Here is a 26,083-nt window from a genome sequence, read left to right as displayed (position 1 = left end):
TCCACAGTCACCAGATCTCAATCCAATAGAGCATCTTTGGGATGTGGTGGAACGGGAGATTCGCATCATGGATGTGCAGCCGACAAATCTGCGGCAACTGTGTGATGCCATCATGTCACTATGGAGCAAAATCTCTGAGGAGCTTCCAGCACCTTGTTGTATCTATGCCACGAAGAATGGAGGCAGTTCTGAAGGCAAAAGGGGGTCCAACCCGTTACTAGCACGGTGTACCTAATAAAGTGGCCGGTGAGTGTATATATATATATATATATATATATATATATATATATACATACACACCATATATACTTGAGTATAAGTCTAGTTTTTCAGCACAAAAAAATGTATATAAAAAATCAAAAAATATATGTAAAAAATATATTAGAACTCACCTTTCTGGCTTCCCCACTGCTGGCTCTATACTGGGGCAGGGGGCTGGCCATATATTGGGGGGCAGGTGATGGCTATATACTATGGGGCAGGGTCCGGCAGGCTATATATTGGGAGGCAGGTGATGGCTATATACTATGGGGCAGGGTCCGGCAGGCTATATATTGGGGGGCAGGTGCTGGCTATATACTATGGGGCAGGGTCCGGCAGGCTATATATTGGGGGGCAGGTGCTGGCTATATACTATGGGGCAGGGTCCGGCAGGCTATATATTGGGGGGCAGGTGCTGGCTATATACTATGGGGCAGGGTCCGGCAGGCTATATACTGGGGGGCAGGTGCTGGCTATATACTATGGGGCAGGGTCCGGCAGGCTATATATTGGGGGGCAGGTGCTGGCTATATACTATGGGGCAGGGTTCGGCAGGCTATATACTGGGGAGGCTGTGACCAATGCATTTCCCACCCTCGGCTTATACAATAAGTTTTCCCAGGTTTTTGTGGTAAAATTAGGGGCCACGGCTTATACTCGAGTATATACGGTATATATGTTCTAGTTGTAGTCTGTAACCATGGAGACAAATATTTTTACATACAGGTTGTATACCCAAAACGGCAGAGGAGGTTTAGTTCTGCAATACAAAAGCATCAAGGAGTCATAAAACCATTAATACTTTTGAACTCTCCTACTTGGATAAGCCATTACTAGTACCCAAAATTAAACTTTTTCCACTACTTCTCATCCCAGCGAGAACCAACATTTTCTTCTGCTTATTTATCTATTTGACTTTTGTTCTTTGCTTACATTGTTTCCATGCCGATGTAAAAACAGTTTACACGATTCTCTTCTGAAACGTCCGCATTGTTATTGTAGAAACAAAAACAGAATTTCCTTCTTTCGTTTATGAACGATTATTGTATCGTGATATTGTTGTGAGCTCTTCAAATAAAAATTCTATGACGTATCATCAGCTGGGAGGAGTTCATCTTCTTCAGGAGGGGACTGGGGAATTGGGTATTTTGTAGCTAAGGCAAAAAATTACAAAAATAACTTTTGGTCAATATAAGTCACAATAGAAATATGTAATAGACATTGTATCTCTATAGATAGATATTCACTATATAGACTGTTCAGAGGTAAATTGTGATGTAATTATCTACAGAATGGATTCTCCATGTTGGAACCAACATTATAAGGGTTTGTCCTAAGGCTGAAACTTATTGGCTATTCGCTTAGGTAACAGGAGTCATTTGGGGGTTCAATCAAACTTAGGACAGGGGTCCCATGCTCTTAGTATGAATGCAGCAGAAGTCATGACTCCTCACGCTTATCACTGTACTCACAGACTATGAGGCTTTTTTACTCGGCGGATCGCATTTCCGTTGGGTTTTCCCGACGTTTTTCGGGGATCGCGCCGCTGGGACAGGTATCTAGCAGGCTATTGGGTCGCACACGATCGGATTTGGGCACCAACTTTCATGCGACACAAATCGGGGTGCGGGCCATCGGACGATCCGACGAATTTGGACAAACAGCAGGATTTAACTTAAAAATTGTGTCGCAATACTTACATGCACCAGGAAGAAGAAGGTGAACTCCAGGGACCTGAGCGGGGAAGTGACACATGCAGGATATCGGGCACAGGATCTTAGTGACTCCCCGCACAGCGCATTATGCATGGACAATGCACTTACATGAACCAGGAAGAAGAAGGTGAACTCCGGGGACCTGAGCGGGGAAGCGACACATGCAGGATATCGGACGCAGTATCTTAGTGACTCCCCGCACAGCGCATTATACACGGACAATGCACTTACATGCACCAGGAAGAAGAAGGTGAACTCCGGGGACCTGAGCGGGGAAGCGACACATGCAGGATATCGGGCGCAGGATCTTAGTGACTCCCCGGACAGCACATTATACACGGACAATGCACTTACATGCACCAGGAAGAAGAAGGAGAACTCCAGGGACCTGAGCGGGGAAGCGGCACATGCAGGATATCGGGCGCACGATCTTAGTGACTCCCTGCACAGCGCATTATACATGGACAATGCACTTACATGCACCAGGAAGAAGAAGGTGAACTCCAGGGACCTGAGTGGGGAAGCGACACATGCAGGATATCGGGTGCAGGATCTTAGTGACTCCCCGCGCAGCGCATTATACACAGACAATGCACTTACATGCACCAGGAAGAAGAAGGTGAACTCCAGGGACCTGAGCGGGGAAGTGACACATGCAGGATATCGGGCACAGGATCTTAGTGACTCCCCGCACAGCGCATTATGCATGGACAATGCACTTACATGCACCAGGAAGAAGAAGGTGAACTCCAGGGACCTGAGCGGGGAAGCGACACATGCAGGATATCGGGCGCACAATCTTATTGAATCAAGGCACAGCGCATTATACACGGACAATGCACTTACATGCACCAGGAAGAAGAAGGTGAACTCCGGGGACCTGAGCGGGGAAGCGACACATGCAGGATATCGGGCGCAGGATCTTAGTGACTCCCCGCACAGCGCATTATACACGGACAATGCACTTACATGCACCAGGAAGAAGAAGGTGAACTCCGGGGACCTGAGCGGGGAAGTGACACATGCAGGATATCGGACACATGATCTTAGTGACTCCCCGCACAGCGCATTATACACGGACAATGCATTTACATGCACCGGGAAGAAGAAGGTGAACTCCAGGGACCTGAGCGGGGAAGCGACACATGCAGGATATCGGGGGCAGGATCTTAGTGACTCCCCACACAGCGCATTATACACGGACAATGCACTTATATGCACCAGGAAGAAGAAGGTGAACTCCGGGGACCTGAGCGGGGAAGCGACACATGCAGGATATCGGGCGCACAATCTTATTGAATCAAGGCACAGTGCATTGTCGTCGCACAATGGACTTTCGGGATCTCCTCCGGACCAGGTAAGTAAATGTGCCCCTATGAGAGTGCTGAATTGAAGCCAAGTATAGTATTTGGCTACTTTCGGCAGCTCCACAAGTTTTTTGGTCAATATATTTGGTCAATATTTAATTGGTAGGGAACTTCCAAGGCCTGCAGCATCACATCCACTCCGCTCACACAAGCTGTCACTCTGATATTGATTACCTATACTAAGGACAATTAACAATAGAAACAATCCTGAAACACCCCTTTAAAACTTGGGTCTACCCTTGGGTCAAAATAATATATCAGATATCAGAATGTAAGTATAACCTTGTGACACTTTCAATGCCCCTGAAAGCCTGGGGTGGGTGTTATAGACTCTTGCATGTGTTCTATTACTGCATTTGAATTTACCCTTAACAAAGCAATCATCAATGTATGTGTCATGAAGCAACTTTACTTTGGCTTAGAAATGACAATAGCGCCCCCTAAAGGAAAGTGGGAAATGCACAATGAAGATGTAACATACAAAGCACAAGGGGGGAAAAAAGATAAAAAGAAGTCGCCATCTAGCAGCATGAGGTATAATCCGGTACAGTGCTCAAAAGACAGTGCTTTAACCCCTGAACGACCTGGCCCTTTTTTGTTTTTTCATTTCCATTTTTCACTCCCCCCCCTTTCAAAAATCTATAACTTTTTTATTTTTACACGTAAAGAGCTATGTGGAGGCTTGTTTTCTGCGTAACAAATTACACTTCATAGTGATGGTATTTGGCTCGGTGCGATCACAGGGATAACTGTTTTCGGCATTTTCTGGCACTAAAGACTTTTTCATACTTTGGTGTACGGAGCTGTGGGTGGTGTAATTTTTTGAAATGTTTGATTTTTCAATGCTACCATTTTTAGGACTGTACGACCTTTTATTCACTTTTTATTGTTTCGAAATGGCAAAAAAGTGCCATTTTCAACTTCAGGCACTGCGGGGTTAAATGCAGTGAAAAACCTTTAATATATTTTGATAGATCGGGCATTTTTGGACGAGGCAAAACCTAATGTGTTTATGATTTTTACTGTTTATTTATATGACTTCTAGGAAAAGGGGGATTATTTGAATTCTTAGGTTTTTTTATTATAATTTTTTGTAAACTTTTTAAATTTTTACTATTTTTCAGACCCCCTAGGGTACTTTAACCCTAGGTTGTCTGAATGATCATACCAAATCGCACATTGTAATGAATGGGTTAAATCCAGACAGCCTCGGGTCTTCAGAAAACCCAAAGCTGTCATGGTGTTACCGGTAAGTGTTTGCTGCAATATGCAGCAAAGACTTACTGGCTAAGGAGAGGGCTCAGCCCATGAGCCCTCTCGATGCACCCAGAAGGGGTTAAAGGGAACCTATCACCAATTACCTCATTTTCATTAAAGACAGGTTACAGAAGCCCATTGCACCTGCAGTGGACATCTGCCTCTCTGCCTTTTCTAAGCATTTGCATTACAATATAATTGTGTGTTATAACTTACCTTGCAACCTGACAGAATCCTCTGTGTAGTCCCAGGGGTTGGGCTTTATTTTGGATGCTTTTCAAAAAACAACATGTGACTTGTCTGTGCTGCTCACTCCTCAGATCTGAGCCCCCACCTTAGTGCAAAAATATGTACATTTCAGTTTTTTTCTTTCAAGATGGGGGAAGAGCATCCTGTAGTGTTATAGGCCTAAATAAAGGGCTAGTGTATCTAAGCACCTTTAGAGGTCGCACAATTAGTAACCAGACCGCATCTAGATCTCAGTATAACTACAGTTGTTTCATGAAGGATCAGAGTTGTGTAAGAGAACATTAGAGAACAAGCAGCATCATGAAAACCAGAGAACACACCAGAGATCAAGGGATAAAGTTCTGTGAGGCCCTGAACATCTCACAGAGCTCTGTTCAACCCATCATCCATAACAAGAAGATGAATGGCACAACAGCTAAGCTACCAAGACGTGGATGTTCTCCTAAACTGACAGCTCAGAAAAGCAGAGCACTCATCACAGGGGTCAGGGGCGTAGCGAGAATTGATTGGGCCCCATATTTGGCTTCCCCCCTGTAACTGAACTTGTTGTGTGGCAAATATACCGGCCACCACAACTCGACTGTATCTCCGAATTCAGATTGAGGTGGAAGCCACTGAGCGGCCTGACAAGGGTCCCCACTGGGAATCACTCTGGAGGAGATCCATAGCTAATGTGGAAGAATCTTTCCTGACATTTCTCCCCATCACAACTGCTGGAGAAGACAACATAGTCATGTGGCTTTTAAGTTTGAGTGTGTATGGTTATTTATTTCCACGAATGGTCACCATGAAACGTGTAGGTGCCGATAATTTCCCATTGTGATAACAGCTAATAACTGGCCTTAGGACCTAGAACTCCTGCAACAAAGGGCCTGTAACCTAATGGGGGTCTCCATACGTGATAAACCCTGTAATGAGCATCTATCAGCAGGTTGCGCTGTACACAAACCCCTTAACAATTTGGCCCTTTTTTCGTTTTTAAGTTTCCATTTTTCGCTTTCCACATTCAAAAATCCATAAGGTTTTTATTTTTCCCCATGTACAGAGCTGTGTGGGGTCTTGTTTCTGCTGTACTTTCTAGCAGGGGCGAATTAAGACCTCCATGAGCCCTGGGCTGTCCCTGGACTGTATGAATATTATGGCCCCTACATGTCCCAAATTCACTTCCTACATCTGGTACTAGAATCAGCTTGTTGGAGAATGGAGGACGTGTCCCTTCTGCTGCTTTCAATCTGCGGCTTCAGGACCTTTGGAGAACCTTTAACCCCTTGACGCTCTGCGCTGTAGCTGTATGACGCAGTCAGTGCTTGCACCGATTGCGGCTATTAACTCCTCCACGGTGGCGCGTGGATCCGATTGTCGCTCCCCCGTGGCTCAATGTAATGTATACTGTGCAAAAATGCCATATACTGCAATACAGTAGTATTGCAGTATATGGGAGGAATGATCAGACCATCTAGGGTTAATGTACCCTAGAGGGTCTAAAAAACAGCAAAAAAAAAAAAAAAGGTTTCAAAAAAGTTTTAAAAACAATAAAAAAAAAATTAAAAACCTAAAAGTTCAAATCACCCCGCTTTCCCTAGAACTGATACAAAACATAATAAACAGTAAAAATCACAGAAACATCAGGTATCGCCGCGATCCCAAAATGCCCGATCTATCAAAATATAAAAACGGTTACGGCTGGCGCTGACCTCCCTAACGAAAAATAGCGCCCAAATGTCTGAAATGCGACTTTTACTTCACATAAAAAATGGAATAAAGTGACCAAAATGTCGCACAGTCCTCAAAATGGTAGCAATGAAAACGTCGGCTCATTTCGCAAAAAATGACCCCTCCCCCAGCTCCGTGCCCCAAAGTATGAAAAAGTTATTAGCGGCAAAATAGGGCAAATTTTTTTTTTCTTTTTCGTACACATTCGTTTAATTTTTAAAAATGGATTAAAACGCAATAAAACCTATATATCTGGTGTCACCGCGATCGCACCGAAACAAAGAATAAAGTAGACGTGTTATTTGGAGCGAAGAGTGAAAGTTGTAAAAATTGAGCCCACAAAAACGAGATTTTTTTTTCCAATTTTTCCACATTTGGAATTTTTTTCCAGCTTCCCAGTACACGGCATAGAATAATAAATAATGTGACAGAGAAGTAAAATTTGTTACGCACAAAATAAGCCCTCACACAGCCCTATACACGGAAAAATGAAAAAGTTATGGATTTTTGAAGGTGGAGAGCGAGAAATGAGTGAAAAAACCCTGCGTCCTTAAAGGAAATCTACCACCAGGATGAAGGATTGTAAAACAAGCACACTGACATACTGGTGTGTGCCCACTCCGGAAGGTCCTAAGAAGCTAAAAGAAAAGCAGAACCTACCAGAGGGGGCACTCACCAGTATGTCAGTGTGCTTGGTTTACAATTCTTTATCCTGGTGGTAGATTTCCTTTAAGGGGTTAAAGGTCCAGAAATGGCTCTTGTGTACATGTGTATTGAGAGGACGACTGGGTGTAAGAGGATTTTATGAGTGAAGGTCCATCTCTGTATAAAATTTGGCGGATGGTTTGGGTGGTCATGGGCCCCCTAGAAAAAACGGGCTCAGGGCTACCACCCAAACTAGTGATGGGTCTTTCACGAAGAGGTTTAGTGAGCCGGCTCAGGTCATTCACGCGAATGAGCCAGTTAACCTCAGTGAGCCGATGGCTCGCTAAACCTCGCCCCTAAATGGCTCACCACGCCCCCTTTAACCCGATAAAAATCGGGTTCAAAGTGATGTGGTGTGGGGTGACTGACTGGCCTGCGGCTCCCTATTATATATTTAATAGGGAGCCAGAAGAGCCGGCTCTTCTGAATGAGACGAGCCTAATGGGCCAGCTCACTAAGAAGAACCGGCCTCCCCATCACTAACCCAAACCACCGATATTATAATCCACTATTGCTTGTAGCGATAGTATTATTCCAGGCCGTGGACTGTTACACACCCCTTTAATGAAGCGTGTCTGGTCTCATAGCGGCTCAGGCTACTATCTTGTCCCTCCTCCATGCTTTACACTGCAGCTCTGCTTTACACTGGATAGCCACTCCATTACCAGACACTGGTGGATAAATCCTATAAAATTTTGCCAGAATAATAAATATAATTCTGTCACCCATCTTTTCTGGGTCCCTGAATGTCAAATCTTCCCAGAAGATAATCCCCCAATTCTCTAGGGGTTGCAATTGCCGCCATATTAGTTATCACTCAGCTTTCCCAGTGTCTTTTGATTCAACTCCCTATATTTACGGGGGGTTTTATTACCTGATTAGTTCTGATTTAGACGCATAAGATAAAAACAAGAATTTTTTTCCTCAGACTTTCCCTGACACGTCCACACGTCGCCACACACACCTCATGTGAACTTCTCCAGCGCGCGCGCGCACCCAGAGCCACAGGCGCGTCCCCGTGCCGCGCATGCTCAGTGTGCTTTTGTCTTCGCTGGCGCGATGGAAATCGCCGGCGCATGCGCGTCCGGCCCTTGTGCGTGTACCCGGCGCATGTGCACTAGGCCATGCCAGCCGGGACAATATTCTGAGCTGGATAAATTGTAGTAAATCCAGCGAATTCCGGCAGAACTTGGATTTGGTCGGCAGTGAAGGGTAAGTGGGATTGCATCGATGCCGATTTGCTTGCGATAGTTGCGTCGGCGTGGAATAACGCAGTGACGATGTGCACCAGATGAAGTTGTTGCACTTTGGTCGTGCGATCTCTGCTGCTGGAGTTTGATTGGCAGAAGCTGTGGTGCTGGCGCTGTCGTGGGTTTCCATGCACTTGTTTCTAAGTGTATCCAGGAAGATTGCAACAATGTCGCCACTTGTGTAGATACATCCCCTGGAGGAGATCCAGATCTTAAAGACAACGTGGCAGAGGTGTCATCAGAAACCCAAACTGCTTCCTGATTTAAAGGGGGATTCCAAAAGAGTATTTCAGCAGCAACCTCCTCCAGATCCATGGACCGCATTGCAATCCAGTTTCAATTTTAATTTTCCTTTTTTGTGATGTTGAATGTGTGATGGGGCGCGCTGCGCTGTGATTGGTGGAAAAGTAATTGGGTTAGGTCCCCCTTTGTAAAATTTTGATAAAACAAGAGTAGATGCCTTAAAGGGGTTGTCTGGGATCATGAGTCAATCAGTAGGTTTATAGGTGAGGATTTGGCGCCGCTTTGGTTCATTTTACAACATTTTCAGACTTGTTTCAGTTGAGACAAAAAAGTCTCAAAAAAATAGTAAAAGAAACCAAAGTGGTGATAAATTCCTTTTCTCCTGACAATAGTGTTTTATGTCCATGTGATTGCTGCAGCCAATCACTGGCAGATGTCGCCTGTGTTTACAGCCAGTGATCAGCCGCAGGGGTCCAGTCACTGGTCTAGTACAGTATTACTACAGGACCATAAAAAACAGCAGAGGCTTTGAGGTATGTGCCGGCTGCCCAACACCCAAAGTGAGAGACGTCTGCTAGCTCTATGAATACAAGGGTCAGGCTTACTTTTTGTGTTCATGTTCACCTGTGTGACATCACATGACCGGGGATATAACGAGCCGTGCACCTGTGTGACATCACATGACCGGGGATATAACGAGCCGTGCACCTGTGTGACATCACATGACCGGGGATATAACGAGCCGTGCACCTGTGTGACATCACATGACCGGGGATATAACGAGCCGTGCACCTGTGTGACATCACATGACCGGGGATATAACGAGCCGTGCACCTGTGTGACATCACATGACCGGGGATATAACGAGCCGTGCACCTGTGTGACATCACATGACCAGGGACTGGTGTTTATCCACAGGAACTAAACAATGAAGCTTCCTGTAGCAGGACAGCAAGCAGAGATCTGATACAGAAAGTATATTGGAGCATTGGATAACTTTTTGTTACACACACAAGGTCAATTTCAAAGCTTTCCATAAACTGATTTAAAGTCACATATGCAGATCTCAGATTTTCAGACTCCGCTCTGGAGTTGATGCTGGGAGTAGTAGTTACACATCAGTTCGAGAGGCCGATGCTGCATTGATTGCTCGTTACCTTGGATTCCTCCTCGCAGTCGGCTGTCTCCTGCAATCCTGCACGAGGGTTTCATCATCTTCCGTGTGATCATCCTGCTCTTCTCATTGGCTGCCGAATAAATCCATGCAGCCGCTCAGTGCAGGGGCTGACCCCGGGGGTAGCACTCTCATCAGGGAGCCGGGTCAGGGGCGGCCGGTCTTGTACAGGTGTGCAATGACAAATAGATGATGTCACTTTTCTAGGAAAGCCGAATTACAAACTGCAGTGCCTTTATTAAGTTTCTTGAGTTGTTATCCGAGAATACTAAATGACCACTTTGCCATAAATTTTGGGTCAGATCCCGACCAATCACATTGTTATCCCCATTCCACAGAATAGCTGATAACAATTGTTAAGTCTGTATGTAACCCTGGAGCATTGAAAGGGTTAATATGTATGTTGATAATTATAGCATATGGGAGGGATTACTGTAGGGATCTCTTCTGCTCTAGGGTCAGGAAAGAGTTAATACTGGCCTCCCTTAATGTTTGCATCCCCGGATGAGACCCGGACAATCACTGAGTGCAGTATGTGGTGCATTAAAGGTTTTTGCTACTTTAGTCTTCTGTGACCCTATGACAACACTTCATGTCCTAAAGCAGTTAACTCCCCAAACAATGATATTGGTGATTTTTGTATTTGCATTGGACTACTTTTAACCCTTTATATTCCTGGTTGTTTTTTTTTCAGCTGCATATGCTAATATTTAATTTTTTTTTATTATTTTTTTTTTTTTTTTTTGGATTTCCACCATATCTTCCTGATGTCGGCCCTTTTTATAGACTTTGAGGGTGTGTTATTGCACTATAAAACCCAGTGACTGTACTAACTGCTGCTCTATTGTCCCTTAGGAAAAATGTTGTGTCGGGCTGCACTGAGCTGCCGGGGTCCCACCCATGGACGATCTCTTATTTCCCGCGTTCGGACCACTGTATCCTCCCATTTGAAATGTAAGTAGTTTTTTTTTTTTTTCTCTCTTTTACTGCTTTGATTGTTTTTTTTGTTTTGTTTGTCATTTTATGACATGCTTTATGTGAAGCCGTCGTGGCAAGTGAATGCAGTTTATCCAGTTTACTGGCATCTACAATATTACTACACCAGGAGAAAAATGGAAATAGACCGGGTATTATAGGAGTTAAAGGTGTTGTCTGGCTGTTTTCTTCTTCAAACAGCGCCACACCTGACCATGGCTTGTGCCAGTATTGCAGCTCAGCTTTATAGAAATGAATGGAGTTTAGTTGCAATGCCACTGACTGCCTATGGACAGGATTTTTAAAGGGAACCTGTCACCTGGGACCTAATTTTCACTCAAGACAGGTTACAGAAGTCCATTACACCTGTAGTGCACATCTGTCTTTCTGCTTTCTCTAAGCATTTGTATTACCATATAATTATGTGTGTTAACTTACATTGCACCCTGACAGAATCCTCTGTGTAGTCCCAGGGGTTGGGCTTTGGTTTGGATGCATTTCAAAAAACAATAAGTGACTACTTCTGTGCTGCAGATTCCTCAGCTCTCAGCCCCCAACTTTGTGCCCCTGTAAAGCTCCTCCCTCTCCCATTGATTTCATTTCACCAGGCTGTGAGCTTTGTGCAGGAGGGAGGAGCTGTACATGAGTACAGAAGTGGGGGCTGAGAGCTGAGGAGTCTGCAGCACAGACAAGTCACTTATTGTTTTTTTGAAATGCATCCAAAGCCCAACCCCTGGGACTACACAGAGGATTGTGTCAGGGTGCGAGTCCTTGGCCGTATCGGTGCTGGTCTAGGTGGGGGTCAATGTTTGTAGTCAGCACTTTATAAATTCCCCCTAATATAATTTGGAGAAACCTGCTTCTTTCTCCACTTATGCCATTTTCCTCCTCTAAACTGAAGGCACAGTAAAGTTATTGATTACATAGTAGTCTATAGAAAGGGTAGAGGGGGCATGAGAGGAGAAAGGCAGAGGCTGCTGGAGCGGAATATAATATTTCTTTCTCACCCCAAGTGCTTTGGTCTCACGAGTCCAGGTCAGTTTTTCTCTATAATCTCTTGTATGATCCTGCAGATCCTGATAGTTATGGAGAAGGTTGTCAGCTACTTTCTGTGTGCAGCCGGACTTCATAGCAGCCGGTCTCCAATAACCAGCCCTGGCAGAGCCGCAAAGAGGAAAACTCCTCAAAGTGTTCCCTATGTCATAGGGATAGTTTATAGTATGATCAGTGTAGTGTTGGCCGTGCTGTAATGTCAGAATCCTCAATGAGCTTCCATCATAATTGGGGGATGTTCTCATGTGGAGTGAATATTACATGAAATTAAAGGGGAAGTCTCTGTGTGGTGACCTAATATGTCTTTGATTTGTCATGCAGATGTCCCATCCTCCGTCACTGCCCAGCAACATCCAAGACAATGGAGCAACATTCCCTTTATGACGATGCCTCTTATCCGCTCTCATGGAAAGCCATTTGCGCACCGCAGCGAGCTGAAGCACGCCAAACGCATCGTGGTGAAGCTCGGGAGCGCCGTGGTGACCCGGGGAGATGAGTGTGGGCTGGCGCTGGGTCGTCTGGCATCCATCGTAGAGCAGGTGAGCAGCATCGGCGCGGTGCATCAGGTGAACGACCTCAGGTGACCTCTGATATAACCTACATCCACAGGTCAGGACATGGGGGGACAGTGATAATAATAATCATCTTTGAGATGTCAGTCTATGGACAAAGTCTAAACTTGGTTTTATTTAGACTAGACAATAACACTGGTGATGTTGTGCCAGATAATAACAGGTTAACTGTAAATGGGCAGCATTAGTGTTTGGGGGGGTAGGTGAACCCCACTACTTGTGATGGGTGTAAGTCTAAAAAGTGGAACCCGCTGACCCGTTATGTCCTTGTATCTTGTAAGATCCAAAATGGAAATGCATCTTTAAAGGGGTATCCAAAAACTGACAATTAAAGGGGGTTGTTCCATGTTATCCCCTATTCATAGGATAGGGGATAAGTCTTGTGGGACCACTACCGATCACGTGATTGAACCCCTGAATGGAGTACAGCTCTCGGGTATCTCCAGTGCTCTCCATAGAGTGAATGTGAGTTGTAGAGATATCTGAGCGCTGCGCTCTGCAAATTCCTACACTTTCAAGATATTTAATGCAGCGGTAGGACACATCCTTGACCTGAAGCTCCACCTATTACAGAGAACAGGACCCCCATTCTCTGGATCCCATGGGGTCTGCCCTGGTGATCGTTGGGGGTCTCGGCAGTCAGACGCTCGACAATCAGTTTATTTAGGGATAACATGCAAACCTGGTACAGCTTCATTAACAGACATTACTTTGGTTTGGTTATTAATTAGAGATTGTTGGGGGTCCTACAAATAGACGTGTACAGAGCCATCTGCACTGCTCCGCTCTGATAGATGTATAGAAGAGCCCAGCTAATGGACCCCACTGGTCTCCAGTCAATGACAAGTCTATTCAATATCAATCTTTGAAATCACTTTAGTTATTGTATAAATAATTCTAAAAACAAAATCAGATATTAAAGTAAATGTATAGTAATAATGAACACAAGGCCCAACCAGTAATGTATCTGGTCTAATGAGGCCTGATGCTCTGTAGCTGTTATACTGAGCAGAGATGATACATGTAACCCGGATGTATCCCTGTCCTGCTCCAGGTGTCCGTGCTGCAGAACCAAGGCCGGGAAATGATGATCGTCACCAGTGGGGCCGTGGCCTTCGGGAAACAGCGTCTCCGCCATGAAATCCTATTGTCGCAGAGTGTGAGGCAGGCGTTACATTCCGGACAGAACCAGCTGAAGGACATGGTGAGCGGAACCGTAACTGCGTGACGCAAATAAAGCAAAGCTGTGTGTATATATATATATATATATATATATGCACCCACACACACAGCTTTGCTTTATTTGCTTCATATTATTTTTATAATTTTTTTATTACAATGTTATTTAATTTTTTTATTTATTTTTTTCAGCAAGTTCCGGTCCTGGAGGCCCGAGCCTGTGCAGCGGCCGGACAGAGTGGACTTATGGCCCTATATGAAGCCATGTTTACCCAGTACAGCATATGTGCAGCCCAGGTCAGTGCATAGGGATATATATATTATATATGCACGTCCTGTTCTTACTGGGGATTACAGCTACAAATATCACGGTTATGGGGAAAAAACATTTATTTAATTCTTAAAGGTTGGACTTGCGGCTTTTTCCAGCCTTATATACTATGATACTATGAAACAGCGACTCAAGATAGTAATTTTGTGGTGGCCATTGAGGTGCTATATGGGTTATGTAGAATTGTCTGGCTGCATCCTCTGAACACAGTTGCTGTATTGTGCTATAGGTTTGCTGGGATGTAGTGTACAGCAGTCATTACTTTGAGCCGTAATACCACACATCACCTGTAGGCAAGAGTGGCGCTGTTTTGGAATAAGAGATTCTATGTTTTTGTAATCCTGGAAATACTTATTTTAGAAATATTGGAGCTCATTTGCTAAGGGTCCGAATTACACGAATCCATCAGGTATCCCAACAATTTCCGATCTGCGCCAAATTCCACTGGAATTTTGGCGCACGCGATCGGATTTCGGTGCAATCGCGCCGGGTTGCACGCGACAGAAATCAGGGGGCGTGGCTGACGGATTCGGAAAAACCGCGGTATTTAAAAAAAAAAGTGTCGCTTGACACGCACTTACCTGCACCAAGAAATAGAAGGTGAACTCCAGCGGACCTCGGCGCAGCAGCGACACCTAGTGGATATCGGCGCACGGACCTTAGTGAATCGCGGCCGGAACCCAATCAGCGTCGGAGAACCCGCCACTGGATCGCGACTGGACCGGGTAAGTAACTGTGCCCCATTATCTGTATTAAATGCATGAAGCAATTGTTGCACGTGTGCCCTCATCAGACTTTGTCCTTGTTGGAAAGCAGACTCCCAGACCTTTTATTACCCCATCTGGTATCTGGAATGTGTGATATTTAGTTTACGATTCTGTCCGTGTGACTTCACCTGAAAAGCCGCATTGGCGCGGGAGGGGGCTCTGTAGACTCTGGGCCGGCTGCCAGATACCGGCTCATACGCACTTTCTGGGGTAGAGGTCCCTGAATTTAAAGGGGTCTGAAAAATATTTCAAATAAAGTTTCTTTTGCTTATGACTTTGTTTCTTTGTTTTAGATTTTGGTCACAAATCTGGATTTTCACGACGAACAGAAAAGACGGAACTTAAACGGCACCTTACATGAGCTGCTGCGGATGAACATTGTGCCCATCATTAACACCAATGATGCCGTTGTTCCTCCTCCGGAACCAAACAGTGACCTGCAGGGGGTAAATGTGGGTGAAGTATTTGTGTGGGTGTGCGGCCGCTCGCAGGGCTCCGGTAGCAATAGTGCATGGCTTGGCTAACTAACACGTGAGCGCTGGAGATGACGGACGTAGGTGACGTATATAATACGGAGTTATGTAAAGGGGGAATACATATGGTGCAAAAATGACTCTAAAAATGATGCTCTGGGCCAATTGTGGAGTTCTTTTTATAAAGGATACATATTATGTGGTTGGGCAGTTGGTTTACGATGTCTGCCCTAACTTTTAAGAAGGGGCTGACAAAGTTTAAATAACAATATTTTTGATGGGGGTCTGACATCTTGGACCTCCCTACCGATGACAGAAATGGGGATCCCGTTCTCACTAATGGATGGAGAGGCAGGTCGATCATGTGTCCTGTAGCCACGGGAGTGTTGGAAATGCCGAACTCAGGGGGCAGCAGATTCGTGAAGAACGGGCGCCATAAATCCTGAATCTGGTGCCCCCTGCACTATACACAGGCAACTGCACATAGTACACACTGCACTGCTCTTAGTGAATGTGCCCCAATGAGTAAGAAAGGGATCCTAGTTCTTGTGATCAATAGAGGTCCCAGCAATCCCATGCCCTAATATAGACCTGATACCTTCATTATAAGGCTCCAAAGCAAACCATATAAATACAGCCACCTCCCGGGACAATGTTCCCAAGCCAAATGCACCAGACAGCCAAAAATACACCACTCCCAACCTGAAGTTGCCCCCAAATGAAATGTAGAACCCATAACATTGGCCGAGGCTCTTGCTGCTATGTGCTACCTACTTGCAAACTAACCTCTTTGCTTCATGTGCACAAATCCTGCTCAGTTATGCCCGATCTGACACCTGGGGTTTTTCAATGCACCTGTAGGAAACCCCCCCCCCTCCCCCCGGAGGTTTTGGCATGTATATTGGTGTATGCAAATATTTAATAACCGCATCTGTAATCACTTTCGGGCTTTGCTATTTACAAGGTTTGTAGCAGAACATTTCTTTGCTTCCTACTTGTGCCTTGTATCCATCTCACCTCTTCTTCCTCCCCTGCTTCACTTTAACCTTCAGTCTGTCTTCTCCTTTGGGTTCGGTTTTCTTTGCTGACCTTGCTCTATTCCTCAGGTGATCAGTATCAAGGACAATGACAGCTTGGCAGCACGGCTCGCTGTCGAAATGAAGGCAGATTTAATCATCGTCCTGTCTGATGTGGAAGGTATTATTATTATATTACTGTGCTGATTGCCAATGTTCTGCTCCGATAACTGGGCATGACCCCATTAATTTCCCTTAATGTTCTCCTATCTGGAGCCAAGGTGTTATAAAACTTTCTAGGACTATGAGTCAACAACAAATGAGCTTTAGATATAGAGGTGTACCTCTGGTGGGGTATAGGGGGGGGTTTTAGTGGATATTTCATCACTTGACACATCCCCTATAACCCGGCATCACTTCTCGGTTGCAGGCCTTTTTGACAGCCCACCTGGGTCAGATGATGCCAAACTCATTGACATTTTCTACCCTGGAGACCAGCAGTCGGTGACATTCGGGACCAAATCGAGAGTTGGTATGGGAGGAATGGAGGCCAAGGTAAGTCTCCGTGATAAGATCATTGTAGGTCTTCACTTTGGTATGAAAGCATTAAAGGGATATTCCGGGAATATGAACATCTGACACAAAAACCCATGATGCTATAAATAAATGAATGTAACAAAACTCAATGTCACTAGTCACAAAACGGAGCTTAAATAGTTTGATTTTATAATTTACTAAATCTCTAAAGTAGGCGGAGTTATCACCAAAATGGCCATCACTAGATGCTACAAGTCCCATGATCCCTCAGTTCTCAGTAACTCCTCTTCCCTCTTATGCTCTGCTCCCAGTGATGATGTAACAGACTGTCCTGTTCTGTTACCATAGTACTGATATGTAACTGCCGTCACTGCACATTACATCACTGAGATGACGCCTCACCACACACCGGCCATACTGGATGCCCTGCAACCAACCAACTACAGCCAAACGTAGTGGTGATCACATGACCTGCCCAGGCAGCTGCAGGACATATGATGTGGACATGTGACCAGTAGCTTCTTCTGTCCTGTGTCTCCTCCATGCGGAGGAAATTAATGGACTAATTAAAGGGCCGGTAGCATTTTAATTCTTCATTACAGTCTATGTCATCAGCATTTTCTGTCAAGGGGAGCAAAATTTTAAATAACAACTAATAACATAGTTACAAGTTATGAATCGATACATAAGAAGTGTAAGTGATGGGTCTCTAATCCGTGAAAAGGACCTTGTTAGAGCTCGAGAACTGGAGTTTGACACCCGGTGGTGGTACATGGCTTGTTTTTGATCATAGTCGCCACAGACTTATTTTTGGAAACGCTTTTCTGTTTGTTGGGAGAGATTTCCTGAATGTAGTTTACTGGTAACCGATCCAGTATTTGGCTTATTTCAGATTATTTATTGACATTATTTCATATAGAATATATATTAGTTTAATTATGAAAAAATTTCTTCTAGGTGAAGGCCGCTCTGTGGGCTCTTCAGGGAGGCACCTCGGTTGTGATCGCCAATGGGACTCATCCAAAAATATCTGGCCACGTCATCACTGATATCGTCGAAGGGAAAAAAGTTGGAACTTTCTTTTCTGAAGTGAAACCTGCTGGTAAGTTGGAAAAGTCCTTTAAATTTGCAGACAAGATGCTAATGGGTCTTTTTTTAAGATCAGTATTGGGTCAGTGGGAGTTTGTCGCCTGTTAGTGAACTGTGGCCCTGGTTTAGCCATTGCTATGTGATCTCGGGGGGTCTAAATGATTGTGGGTGTCCTCACAGTATCCAGATCCATTGCTGCCATCTTGGATCACCTTTCAAGACTGCATAATGTTACAGTATAATATAATAATAAACGCCCAATATGGGGCCAAAAAAAAAGTAATACAAATAGTGTGGAAAGGTTCATGTACACAAATGTTATTTAAAAATTACGTCCTGAAAGAAAGAGGTAATAAAAGTAGATCAATAAGCTACAAATACAGATGGTAAAGTTGTGCCATTGAAAAATACAACCCAACCGGCAAAAAGAGACCTACATTTCTTAAGCATCAAATAGGCTTGGTCCTTAAGGGGTTAACCTTTTGGGGTTTTTTCCTGATCCTTTCCAGGGCCCACTGTGGAGCAGCAGGCTGAAATGGCCCGGGCAGGTGGAAGGAATCTGGCAACTCTGAAGCCCGAGCAGGTGATAAAAAGATTATTGGTTTTTGTTATGTCTTATAATAATCTTCTATCAAATTGTAAAAAGGCAGAATGAATCGCTTCCTGACCTGCATACATGGCCTCTCACACAGACAAACTGCTTCCCTACACTGCACTGATGAGATGCAATAACATTTACACAGCCCTATGCCTTTTCATCAGATGTTGCTGTTTAAGGTGCGACCTTACTTTAGATGTCCCTGCTCATTACTTAACCTGAATCCCCAGCAGAAAAAGCACGGCCTTTAATAATCCGTATGCCTGAGTAGATGGCCTGTAAAGGAGAATGAGTATCTAGCAACACACAAGCCTAATCTGTCATAAGACGCATACAATAACTCAGTATTTTACAAGGCACATGGTAGGTGGGGGTTGTTTGGGCAGATTTTATATGGAGACCTTGGGGCTCCAAGTTACACATCCAGTGGGCAAATATTTCCCCCCCTATTCACAGCATAGTATCCAACTACTGAGGTTCATATTGTTTGGACCCCAATTGATCTTTAGAATGGGGGCCCACAAGTCCCATGGAGTGCTCCGTACATATAGAGCTGCACATGTGCTCATTTTACTTCTATGGGATTCATGGGGACCGGCGGGTGGCCGTTGCTGTGGCTTTCATGGGGACCGGCGGGTGGCCGCTACTGTGGCTTTCATGGGGACCGGCGAGTGGCCGTTGCTGTGGCTTTCATGGGGACCGGCGGGTGGCCGTTGCTGTGGCTTTCATGGGGACCGGCGGGTGGCCGCTGCTGTGGCTTTCATGGGGACCGGCGGGTGGCCGCTGCTGTGGCTTTCATGGGGACCGGCGGTCAATTAAAGGAAACTTCCATGAGGAATCTACCATTAGGAGTAAAGCTGATGGTAGATTCCTCCTCCTGCCTCTGCCCCAATCTAAAATTTAAAATCCTGGAACCTAACTCAACTTTTTTTTTTTTTAATTATTTTAATAATGTGTAAATTAACTGTGGAGGCTACTGGGGTGTGGTTTTCGGCCAGGCTAGTACACGTCCCAGTAGCCTCTATTTTTGTAATATGTAAATTAGCTGCAGAGGCTACAGGGGCAGAGGCAGGAGGGATCTACCATCAGATCTACTTCTGATTCCTCACGGGAGGTTTCCTGTAATAGATCACTGGCTTCTCATTGCTTCAGTTCCTAGTAATCTTCTCGCAGGTTAGTGTCCTTAATGGGACGATGCTAAAGTTTTATAATTTCTCCACGACAGAGAGCAGAAATCATTTTCCACCTCGCCGATTTACTGACTGATCACCGAGACGAGATTCTCGCTGCAAACCGGAAGGATATGGAGGAGGCCGAGGAAAAAGGTGGGTGGTTCTGTGATCGCTGCCAATCACAGCGCTCTGCTATCTCCAGATCTTCCATAGGATAGAATGGAGCGCCAGCACATGCACGCTCAGCCTGCCCCCCCATCCATTAGTCCTTGTAATCACTGGGGGAGTCACTGCTGGGATAACTCTGTTATCCCAATCCATTGGGGGGGGGGGGGGTGTAAGTGATAAACTTGGGTTGGTGAGGATAGTTGAGCTGTATATTTTGTTCCATTCACTTCTGGGAATTGCTTGGAGCAGCAGCGCATGCGCACACAGTCTTTGCATGCATTTGGGTGTAAAAAGAGCCCTTGTCATTGGTTGGGGTTGAGGTTTTTTTTTTTTTTTAGTTTTTATTAATTTTTCTCATTACAGGTAGACTCGCACCTCCATTGTTAAAAAGGTTGAGCCTTTCAACAGCAAAACTAAACAGCTTGGCCATAGGACTTAGACAGATAGCGGCCTCCTCCCAGGACAGCGTGGGACGTGTTATCCGCAGAACGCGAATTGCTAAGGAACTGGAGCTGGAACAAGTTACTGTCCCCATTGGAGTCCTGCTTGTTATTTTCGAGTCTCGGCCAGACTGCCTGCCTCAGGTACTACTAAGAGTTTATGTTTCATAAATCAACTGTGAGACCTTATTATATCCGATACTATGTCAGCTTATTGAGGTTCATAATGTGTCCATAATTCCAGCTACCTGCAGTCACCACTAGAGGGGGCTCACAAGCTCACTGCATACTGGTAGATTGTATATTACATCTATATCCAGAAGATGCTGCGCATGTGCTAATTTTCGTTACTGTGATGGATAATGGATCTTCCTTCCTTCCTTACTATCCTGTTTATCAGGTTTCTGCTTTAGCTATCGCCAGCGGCAATGGTCTGTTGTTGAAAGGAGGAAAAGAGGCGTCTAACAGCAACCAGACTCTGTACCGACTTACACAAGAGGCGCTGTCTATTCATGGAGTGAAGGATGCCATCCAGCTGGTACATACTTTCCTATCTTTTTTTAGCTTTTTATGTTCTGTCTGCGGTTTTGACTGCATTCGGTGACTTCTAGGATAACCGGAGAGATGTTAGTAGCAGCAGAACTGTGAAAAAAATTTTTCTTCCAGGATTGTAGCTGGAGATGTGTCCTCACACTGCTGTGCTCTGTGCCTTGTGCTGATCTATTTCCCTGCTGTAGTATCCAACCAGCAGCCTGCTACAGCTTTTACTTAGAGCAGAGGGGAGGGACTGTGAACTAGGTCATTGCACAGAGCACAGCAGTGTGAGGAATGACCTTTGCAATAATGTGATTACTGATCGGTGCATATTGTATCTCCTCTGTATTACAGGTGAACACAAGGGAAGAGGTGGAGGATCTGTGCCGCTTAAATAAGCTGATTGACCTGATTATCCCGCGTGGCTCTTCTGAGCTGGTCAGGGATATCCAGAAAGCGGCTAAAGGAATCCCAGTCATGGGCCACAGCGAGGGCATCTGTCATGTGTATGTGGACAATGAGGCCAGTGTGGAGAAGGTCACAAGGATTGGTAAGAGACCTCACATTATACTGGTAGCCAGGACCCCGCTCATCCCATATGGGGAACCTGAAGGACCCCTTTAATGTGTGTGTGTGACACTATTCTCCGTCTTGGTACTGATTATTATGTTGTGATCTTTAGTCCGAGATTCAAAGTGCGAGTACCCGGCCGCCTGCAACGCCATGGAGACTCTGCTCATCCACAGAGACGTACTGAGGACCCCATTGTTTGACCAAATCATTGACATGCTGAGGGTGGAACAGGTAACATGCGGCTCAGTGTGACTCTCCTCTTCTCCTGTAGTTTTATTAAGTGACCGGGATAATTCTCCTATTGTGCACTTATGGCTTATATCCAGGATGTATATATAAACCATACATATATATATATATATATATATATTACTGTGGTCCAAAAACTGCAATTCTGTTACACCCTGCCTGCCTGGTAAAGGTTAAAGGAAACCAAAATGAAGCGTGAAAAACCAGGGACACTTAATCATAGATTCATGCACAGTGGCAATGGTAATATTTTTAAATCTGGCCTCCTTCCTTCTAAAATTTTAACTTTTGAAATTATGGTAGTCTTAGGGGGTGTTACCAGTGCTCCTCCATGCTGCAACTTTAAAAGCTGTTACACTGCGCAGAAGCAGACTGTGTACTGGTGCTGTAAGATTACAACAGGGAGGGGGAAGTTCTGAGAGAGGGACAGTGTTACAGCATATGAAGCTGCAGCACAGAGGGGCTCTGGTAAAACCCTCCATAGCCCTTTTTTTTTGTTCATAATTATAAAAGTTGATTTTAGAAGGAGGGAGGCATGGATAACACATATAAGAAGATCCCACAGTCCCGGTGCCTGGATCTATGAGTAATGTCCCTGTTTTATCAGGATGGACTTTAATTTTATATTTTCTTTAAAAGGAGTTGTGCCAAGTTTTTAAGCTATCCTGTGGATAGGGGATAACGAGGTGACCAGTGGGATCTGGCTGCGGAGGCCACATCATTACCCCCGCTGATCACAAGAATGGACTCTCAGCTGTTTGGGGATGTTCAATTCAGTACTATGGGAGTGTCAGAAAGTAACAAAAACATTACTCCTATTTACTGTCTATGAGTGCCAGAGAAACCTAAGCGCTGTGCTCTGCAATTTCAGACACTCCAATGGTAGTGAATGGACACATACTCAACCTGACACTCCACCCATTAGTTCTCAGCATTTCTGGAGGTCCCGTCCTTGTGATTAGTGCGGGTCCCTCATTGTCAGCTTGTTATCCCCTATCCTGTGGGCAGAGGATAAGTTCAAAACTTGGGACAACCCCTTTAAAAGATTAGGACTGCCTATCATATGTTTGACTAGTTCTTTGCCGTTACCCTATGGCTTGTACATGGCAATGCTCTGTCTACAAGTGACAAGAGATGTGGTCACACATTGATGACCTCTCCATTAGCACCCCTCTCGCATGTGGCCCCTGTGGGCTTCCTTCGTGGGGATGTTACGGACCCCCCCCTAGTAGATTGAGTTGATGCTCATCATACCTTATGCATAGATTTATAGCTGTGGTAGCCTGTACATTGGTACAGGCAGTTTACGTACGAGATGGGTTCTGTAGGTTTGTTCTTAAGTTGAATTTGTATGTAAGTTGGAACTGTATATTTTCTAATTGTAATTTTATAAACAATTGGATTTTAAAAATAAGTCGGGTGTTCTTAAGTAGGGGACCACCTGTACTAAAATCAATTTACGATGTGCAGGTAAAAATCCACGCCGGTCCGAAGTTTGCCTCCTACCTGACCTTCAGCCCCTCCGAAGTAAAATCCCTGAGAACGGAATATGGAGACCTGGAGTGCTGCATCGAAGTGGTGGACGGAGTGGAAGACGCGATTGAACATATTCATAAATACGGCAGCTCTCACACGGACGTGATTGTCACGGAGAACGGTGAGGCCTCCGCCCCGTCGCATGTCACACGCTCGGGTCTTATCCTGGGAGACTTAATCCCGATCCTTTCCCTTCACAGAAGCGACGGCAGAATATTTCCTGCAGCACGTAGACAGCGCCTGCGTCTTCTGGAACGCCAGCAGCCGGTTCTCGGACGGTTACCGCTTTGGGCTGGGTATGTGGATAGAATCTCAATGCTGCAACACGCTTACCAAAAATGTTTGTCTGGAATTTTTTACTTTCTCCTGCAATCCTCTTGCCTGTGGCTTTGGATCAGCTGTGATAATCTATAGAAGAAGCCGCAGATGGGCCACAGGCTTCAATCGTATCTGTGCCCCGAGGCTGTGGATACAGTGTAGACAAAACAATCCATTCCATGTGTCCAGACGACCTGTGCGCTTCGCTACTATGTTTATCATGTAACCATTCTGAACCCTGGTGCTGTCCCGCTGTTATTCTAACTGGAATGTATACAAATCCGGTGTAGTTTTGGGGAATGTCGCTGCACACGGATTATGTCCCTTCATGTCTGTTCCATGTTTTCCCAAGTCACAACAGTATAAAACTCTATGATCTTGCTAATTCATATAACGTTACTTGAAATCAGGACGGAATAGATGGTCTGAATAAGGTCTCATAATCCCTGCAGAATTTAGTTGGAACCGTACTTTACGGCGTATAAGACGACCCCCAACTTTTCCAGTTAAAATCTAAAGTTCCTACCCCTCTTCCAACGGGCATATGGTAAAAAAATGGGGAAAAAAACCTGATCTGATTTCAGCACTGTCATTTTAATGAAAAACTTCTGAACTTAATCTTTCATTTCAACATTTTCTGGCGCTAATGACTTTTCCATACTTCAGTGTACGGGACTGTGTGACGTGTTTTTTTTTTTTTGTGAGAGGCGATGACTTTTATTTATTGCTACTATTTTGAGGACTGTACGGCCTTTGGATCACTTTTTATAAAAAAAATTTATATGGCGAAAAAGTGGCGCTTTGGTCATTTGGACGCTATTTTCCGTTACTGGGTTAAACACCAGGAATAGCTGTTATTACTTTTTTGATGTATCGGACATTTTGGGATGCGGAGAAACCTAACATGTTTGTGTGCCCTCCACGGTAGCCACAGTTCCCCTCCGCCCCCCCCCAGTAGTCACAGTAATACCCGAAGCAGCGGCCATGATCTTCTGTACTGTATGCACTGGCTCTGATGCCGGCAGACTTGATGATGTTACATCTGCTGGCTTCAGAGCTGGTGCTTACAGCCGTCGTTCACAGCAGTAAAGAAGATGATAGACACTGTTTCGGGGGACGTGATTGCAGGTGCTATGGGTGGGGTTTTGGTGCATGGGGGACCTTATTGAATCCCCTTTTAACCCGGCTTATAAAACGACCCCCGACTTCTGAAACGATTTTCATGGGTTAAAATGTTGGATAATATGGTACATACACAGGAGGATTTCCTATTACCTCTATGACTGGAGGAGCAAGTTGTTCATATTATCAGCTGCAGATATTTTACCTGTATTTGTTCTTTTTATTTAAATTTTTTATATATTATACTGTTTACTTTTTTTTTTTTTTTTTTTTTTTGTCCTGATTCTTATTCTTAAGGCTTCTCACACCTGGTGTCGCTTTCTATTCCTAGGAGCAGAAGTTGGCATCAGCACAGCCAGGATCCACGCTCGGGGTCCGGTGGGAATAGAGGGTCTGCTGACCACCAAGTGGTTACTGCGAGGGGAGAATCACGTGGTCTCTGACTTCTCAGAACAAGGAAGCATGAAATATCTCCATGAAAATATTCCCTTACCCCAGAGAACAAGCAGCTAGAACCAGCACAGAGCTCATGTAGTGTCAGGGATCACCCAGCAGTCACAATGCTGACAGACGGCCATAGCCTTCTATGTAAGATAAAGCGACTATGCACCTTGATGAAATAAGAGAGACCCCCAGATTATCCAGAAGAGACTGAGCAGTAGCTGTGCGCCCCGGCTGATCATGGCTCCTGCAGGGCTCGGGCTGTAGAGCTCCTAAGATTTTACTCTTCTATGCCCTTAGACATAGAAATCACTCTTGGTGCATTCAGTATAATTCTTAGTTGGAGGATTAAAGAAGGTCCGAAAGCAGGGAACAGGCCAGTGTTAGCAGAACCCAAACCCCTTGCAGCGCTCAATGGGCTCGTCTTATCAGGGCATCCGGAAATACTGTTTCTTTGTTTTCAATTAAATATTTTTTGTACTTAATTTCTATTTCAAGACTTTGTACAGGTTGTTCTTTGTGACCGAACATTTAAGGCGTAAGAATATCAGATGTTTGATTCCAATAAATACATTTGTCAAGCGCTGGTGTGTAACGGTACGGCGTAATAACCGCCTCTCGGAATAGAGCAGCCACATGTATGATAAAAAAACCATCTGCAGGCTCTTAAAAGGGGTTGTATAAAGTTTGATCAGAATGCCCCATCCTGCTGGGACCCCCAATCATGACAGCAGGTGAAACATTAGTCCTGACGCCCCATTCAATAATACAGGAACATTGGTGCCTCCTATAGACAGGGAATGGGACTGCAGGAGATATTCCAGCGCTGTGCTCTGCAATTCCCGATCGCCCCTCCATAATTTTGAAGGGAGCAACAGCAAATGTGATCAGCATTGTTTAGGGCACATAATGAGCATTTTGGTTCTACCCTTTCTGATTTCTTGTAATTTTAGTGAAAATTCAGCTTACATTTATCTAAATTAGCTTCTTGGCGCACTAGGGAGTG

The 26,083-nt window shown here is 44.8% G+C and overlaps 2 protein-coding genes across 8 annotated transcripts in view; one reads left to right on the top strand and one right to left on the bottom strand.

Annotated features, from left to right (window-relative positions):
• The window catches only part of ENTPD1 (ectonucleoside triphosphate diphosphohydrolase 1), a 103,830-nt gene extending 95,573 nt beyond the window's left edge, over positions 1–8,257 (bottom strand). The window contains exons 1-3 of one of the 3 annotated variants that reach the window (XM_072131418.1): positions 8,142–8,257; positions 4,817–4,934; positions 1,195–1,415 (exon numbers count right to left, since the gene is read on the bottom strand). The gene's annotated coding sequence lies outside the window, so the exon portion shown is untranslated. The remainder of the gene's footprint in view (positions 1–1,194; positions 1,416–4,816; positions 4,935–8,141) is intronic. The other 2 variants (XM_072131419.1, XM_072131420.1) reach the window with 2 other exon arrangements.
• A 67-nt stretch (positions 8,258–8,324) lies between these two features.
• On the top strand, positions 8,325–25,661 carry ALDH18A1 (aldehyde dehydrogenase 18 family member A1). 5 transcript variants are annotated; one of them, XM_072131414.1, is made up of 18 exons: positions 8,325–8,479; positions 10,790–10,888; positions 12,284–12,501; positions 13,589–13,738; positions 13,906–14,010; positions 15,105–15,257; positions 16,391–16,481; positions 16,731–16,855; positions 17,795–17,939; positions 18,436–18,509; positions 19,750–19,849; positions 20,228–20,448; positions 20,705–20,842; positions 21,193–21,388; positions 21,521–21,642; positions 23,131–23,317; positions 23,397–23,492; positions 24,968–25,661. In XM_072131414.1, exons 2-18 carry the CDS (start codon positions 10,795–10,797, stop codon positions 25,147–25,149), a joined length of 2,397 nt encoding a protein of 798 aa, XP_071987515.1. In that variant the 5' UTR covers positions 8,325–8,479; positions 10,790–10,794; the 3' UTR covers positions 25,150–25,661. The 5 variants fall into 5 exon arrangements, with proteins under 5 accessions (XP_071987515.1, XP_071987511.1, XP_071987514.1 ...); XM_072131410.1 differs by having other exon boundaries at positions 15,105–15,263; XM_072131413.1 differs by lacking the exon at positions 8,325–8,479 and adding an exon at positions 9,610–9,735 and having other exon boundaries at positions 15,105–15,263.
• The last annotated feature ends 422 nt before the right edge of the window (positions 25,662–26,083 follow it).

The sequence above is a fragment of the Engystomops pustulosus genome, chromosome 11 (genome assembly GCF_040894005.1).
Source record: "Engystomops pustulosus chromosome 11, aEngPut4.maternal, whole genome shotgun sequence".
NCBI classification, from domain to species: domain Eukaryota; kingdom Metazoa; phylum Chordata; class Amphibia; order Anura; family Leptodactylidae; genus Engystomops; species Engystomops pustulosus.
This window is presented reverse-complemented; position numbering and strand designations above follow the sequence as displayed.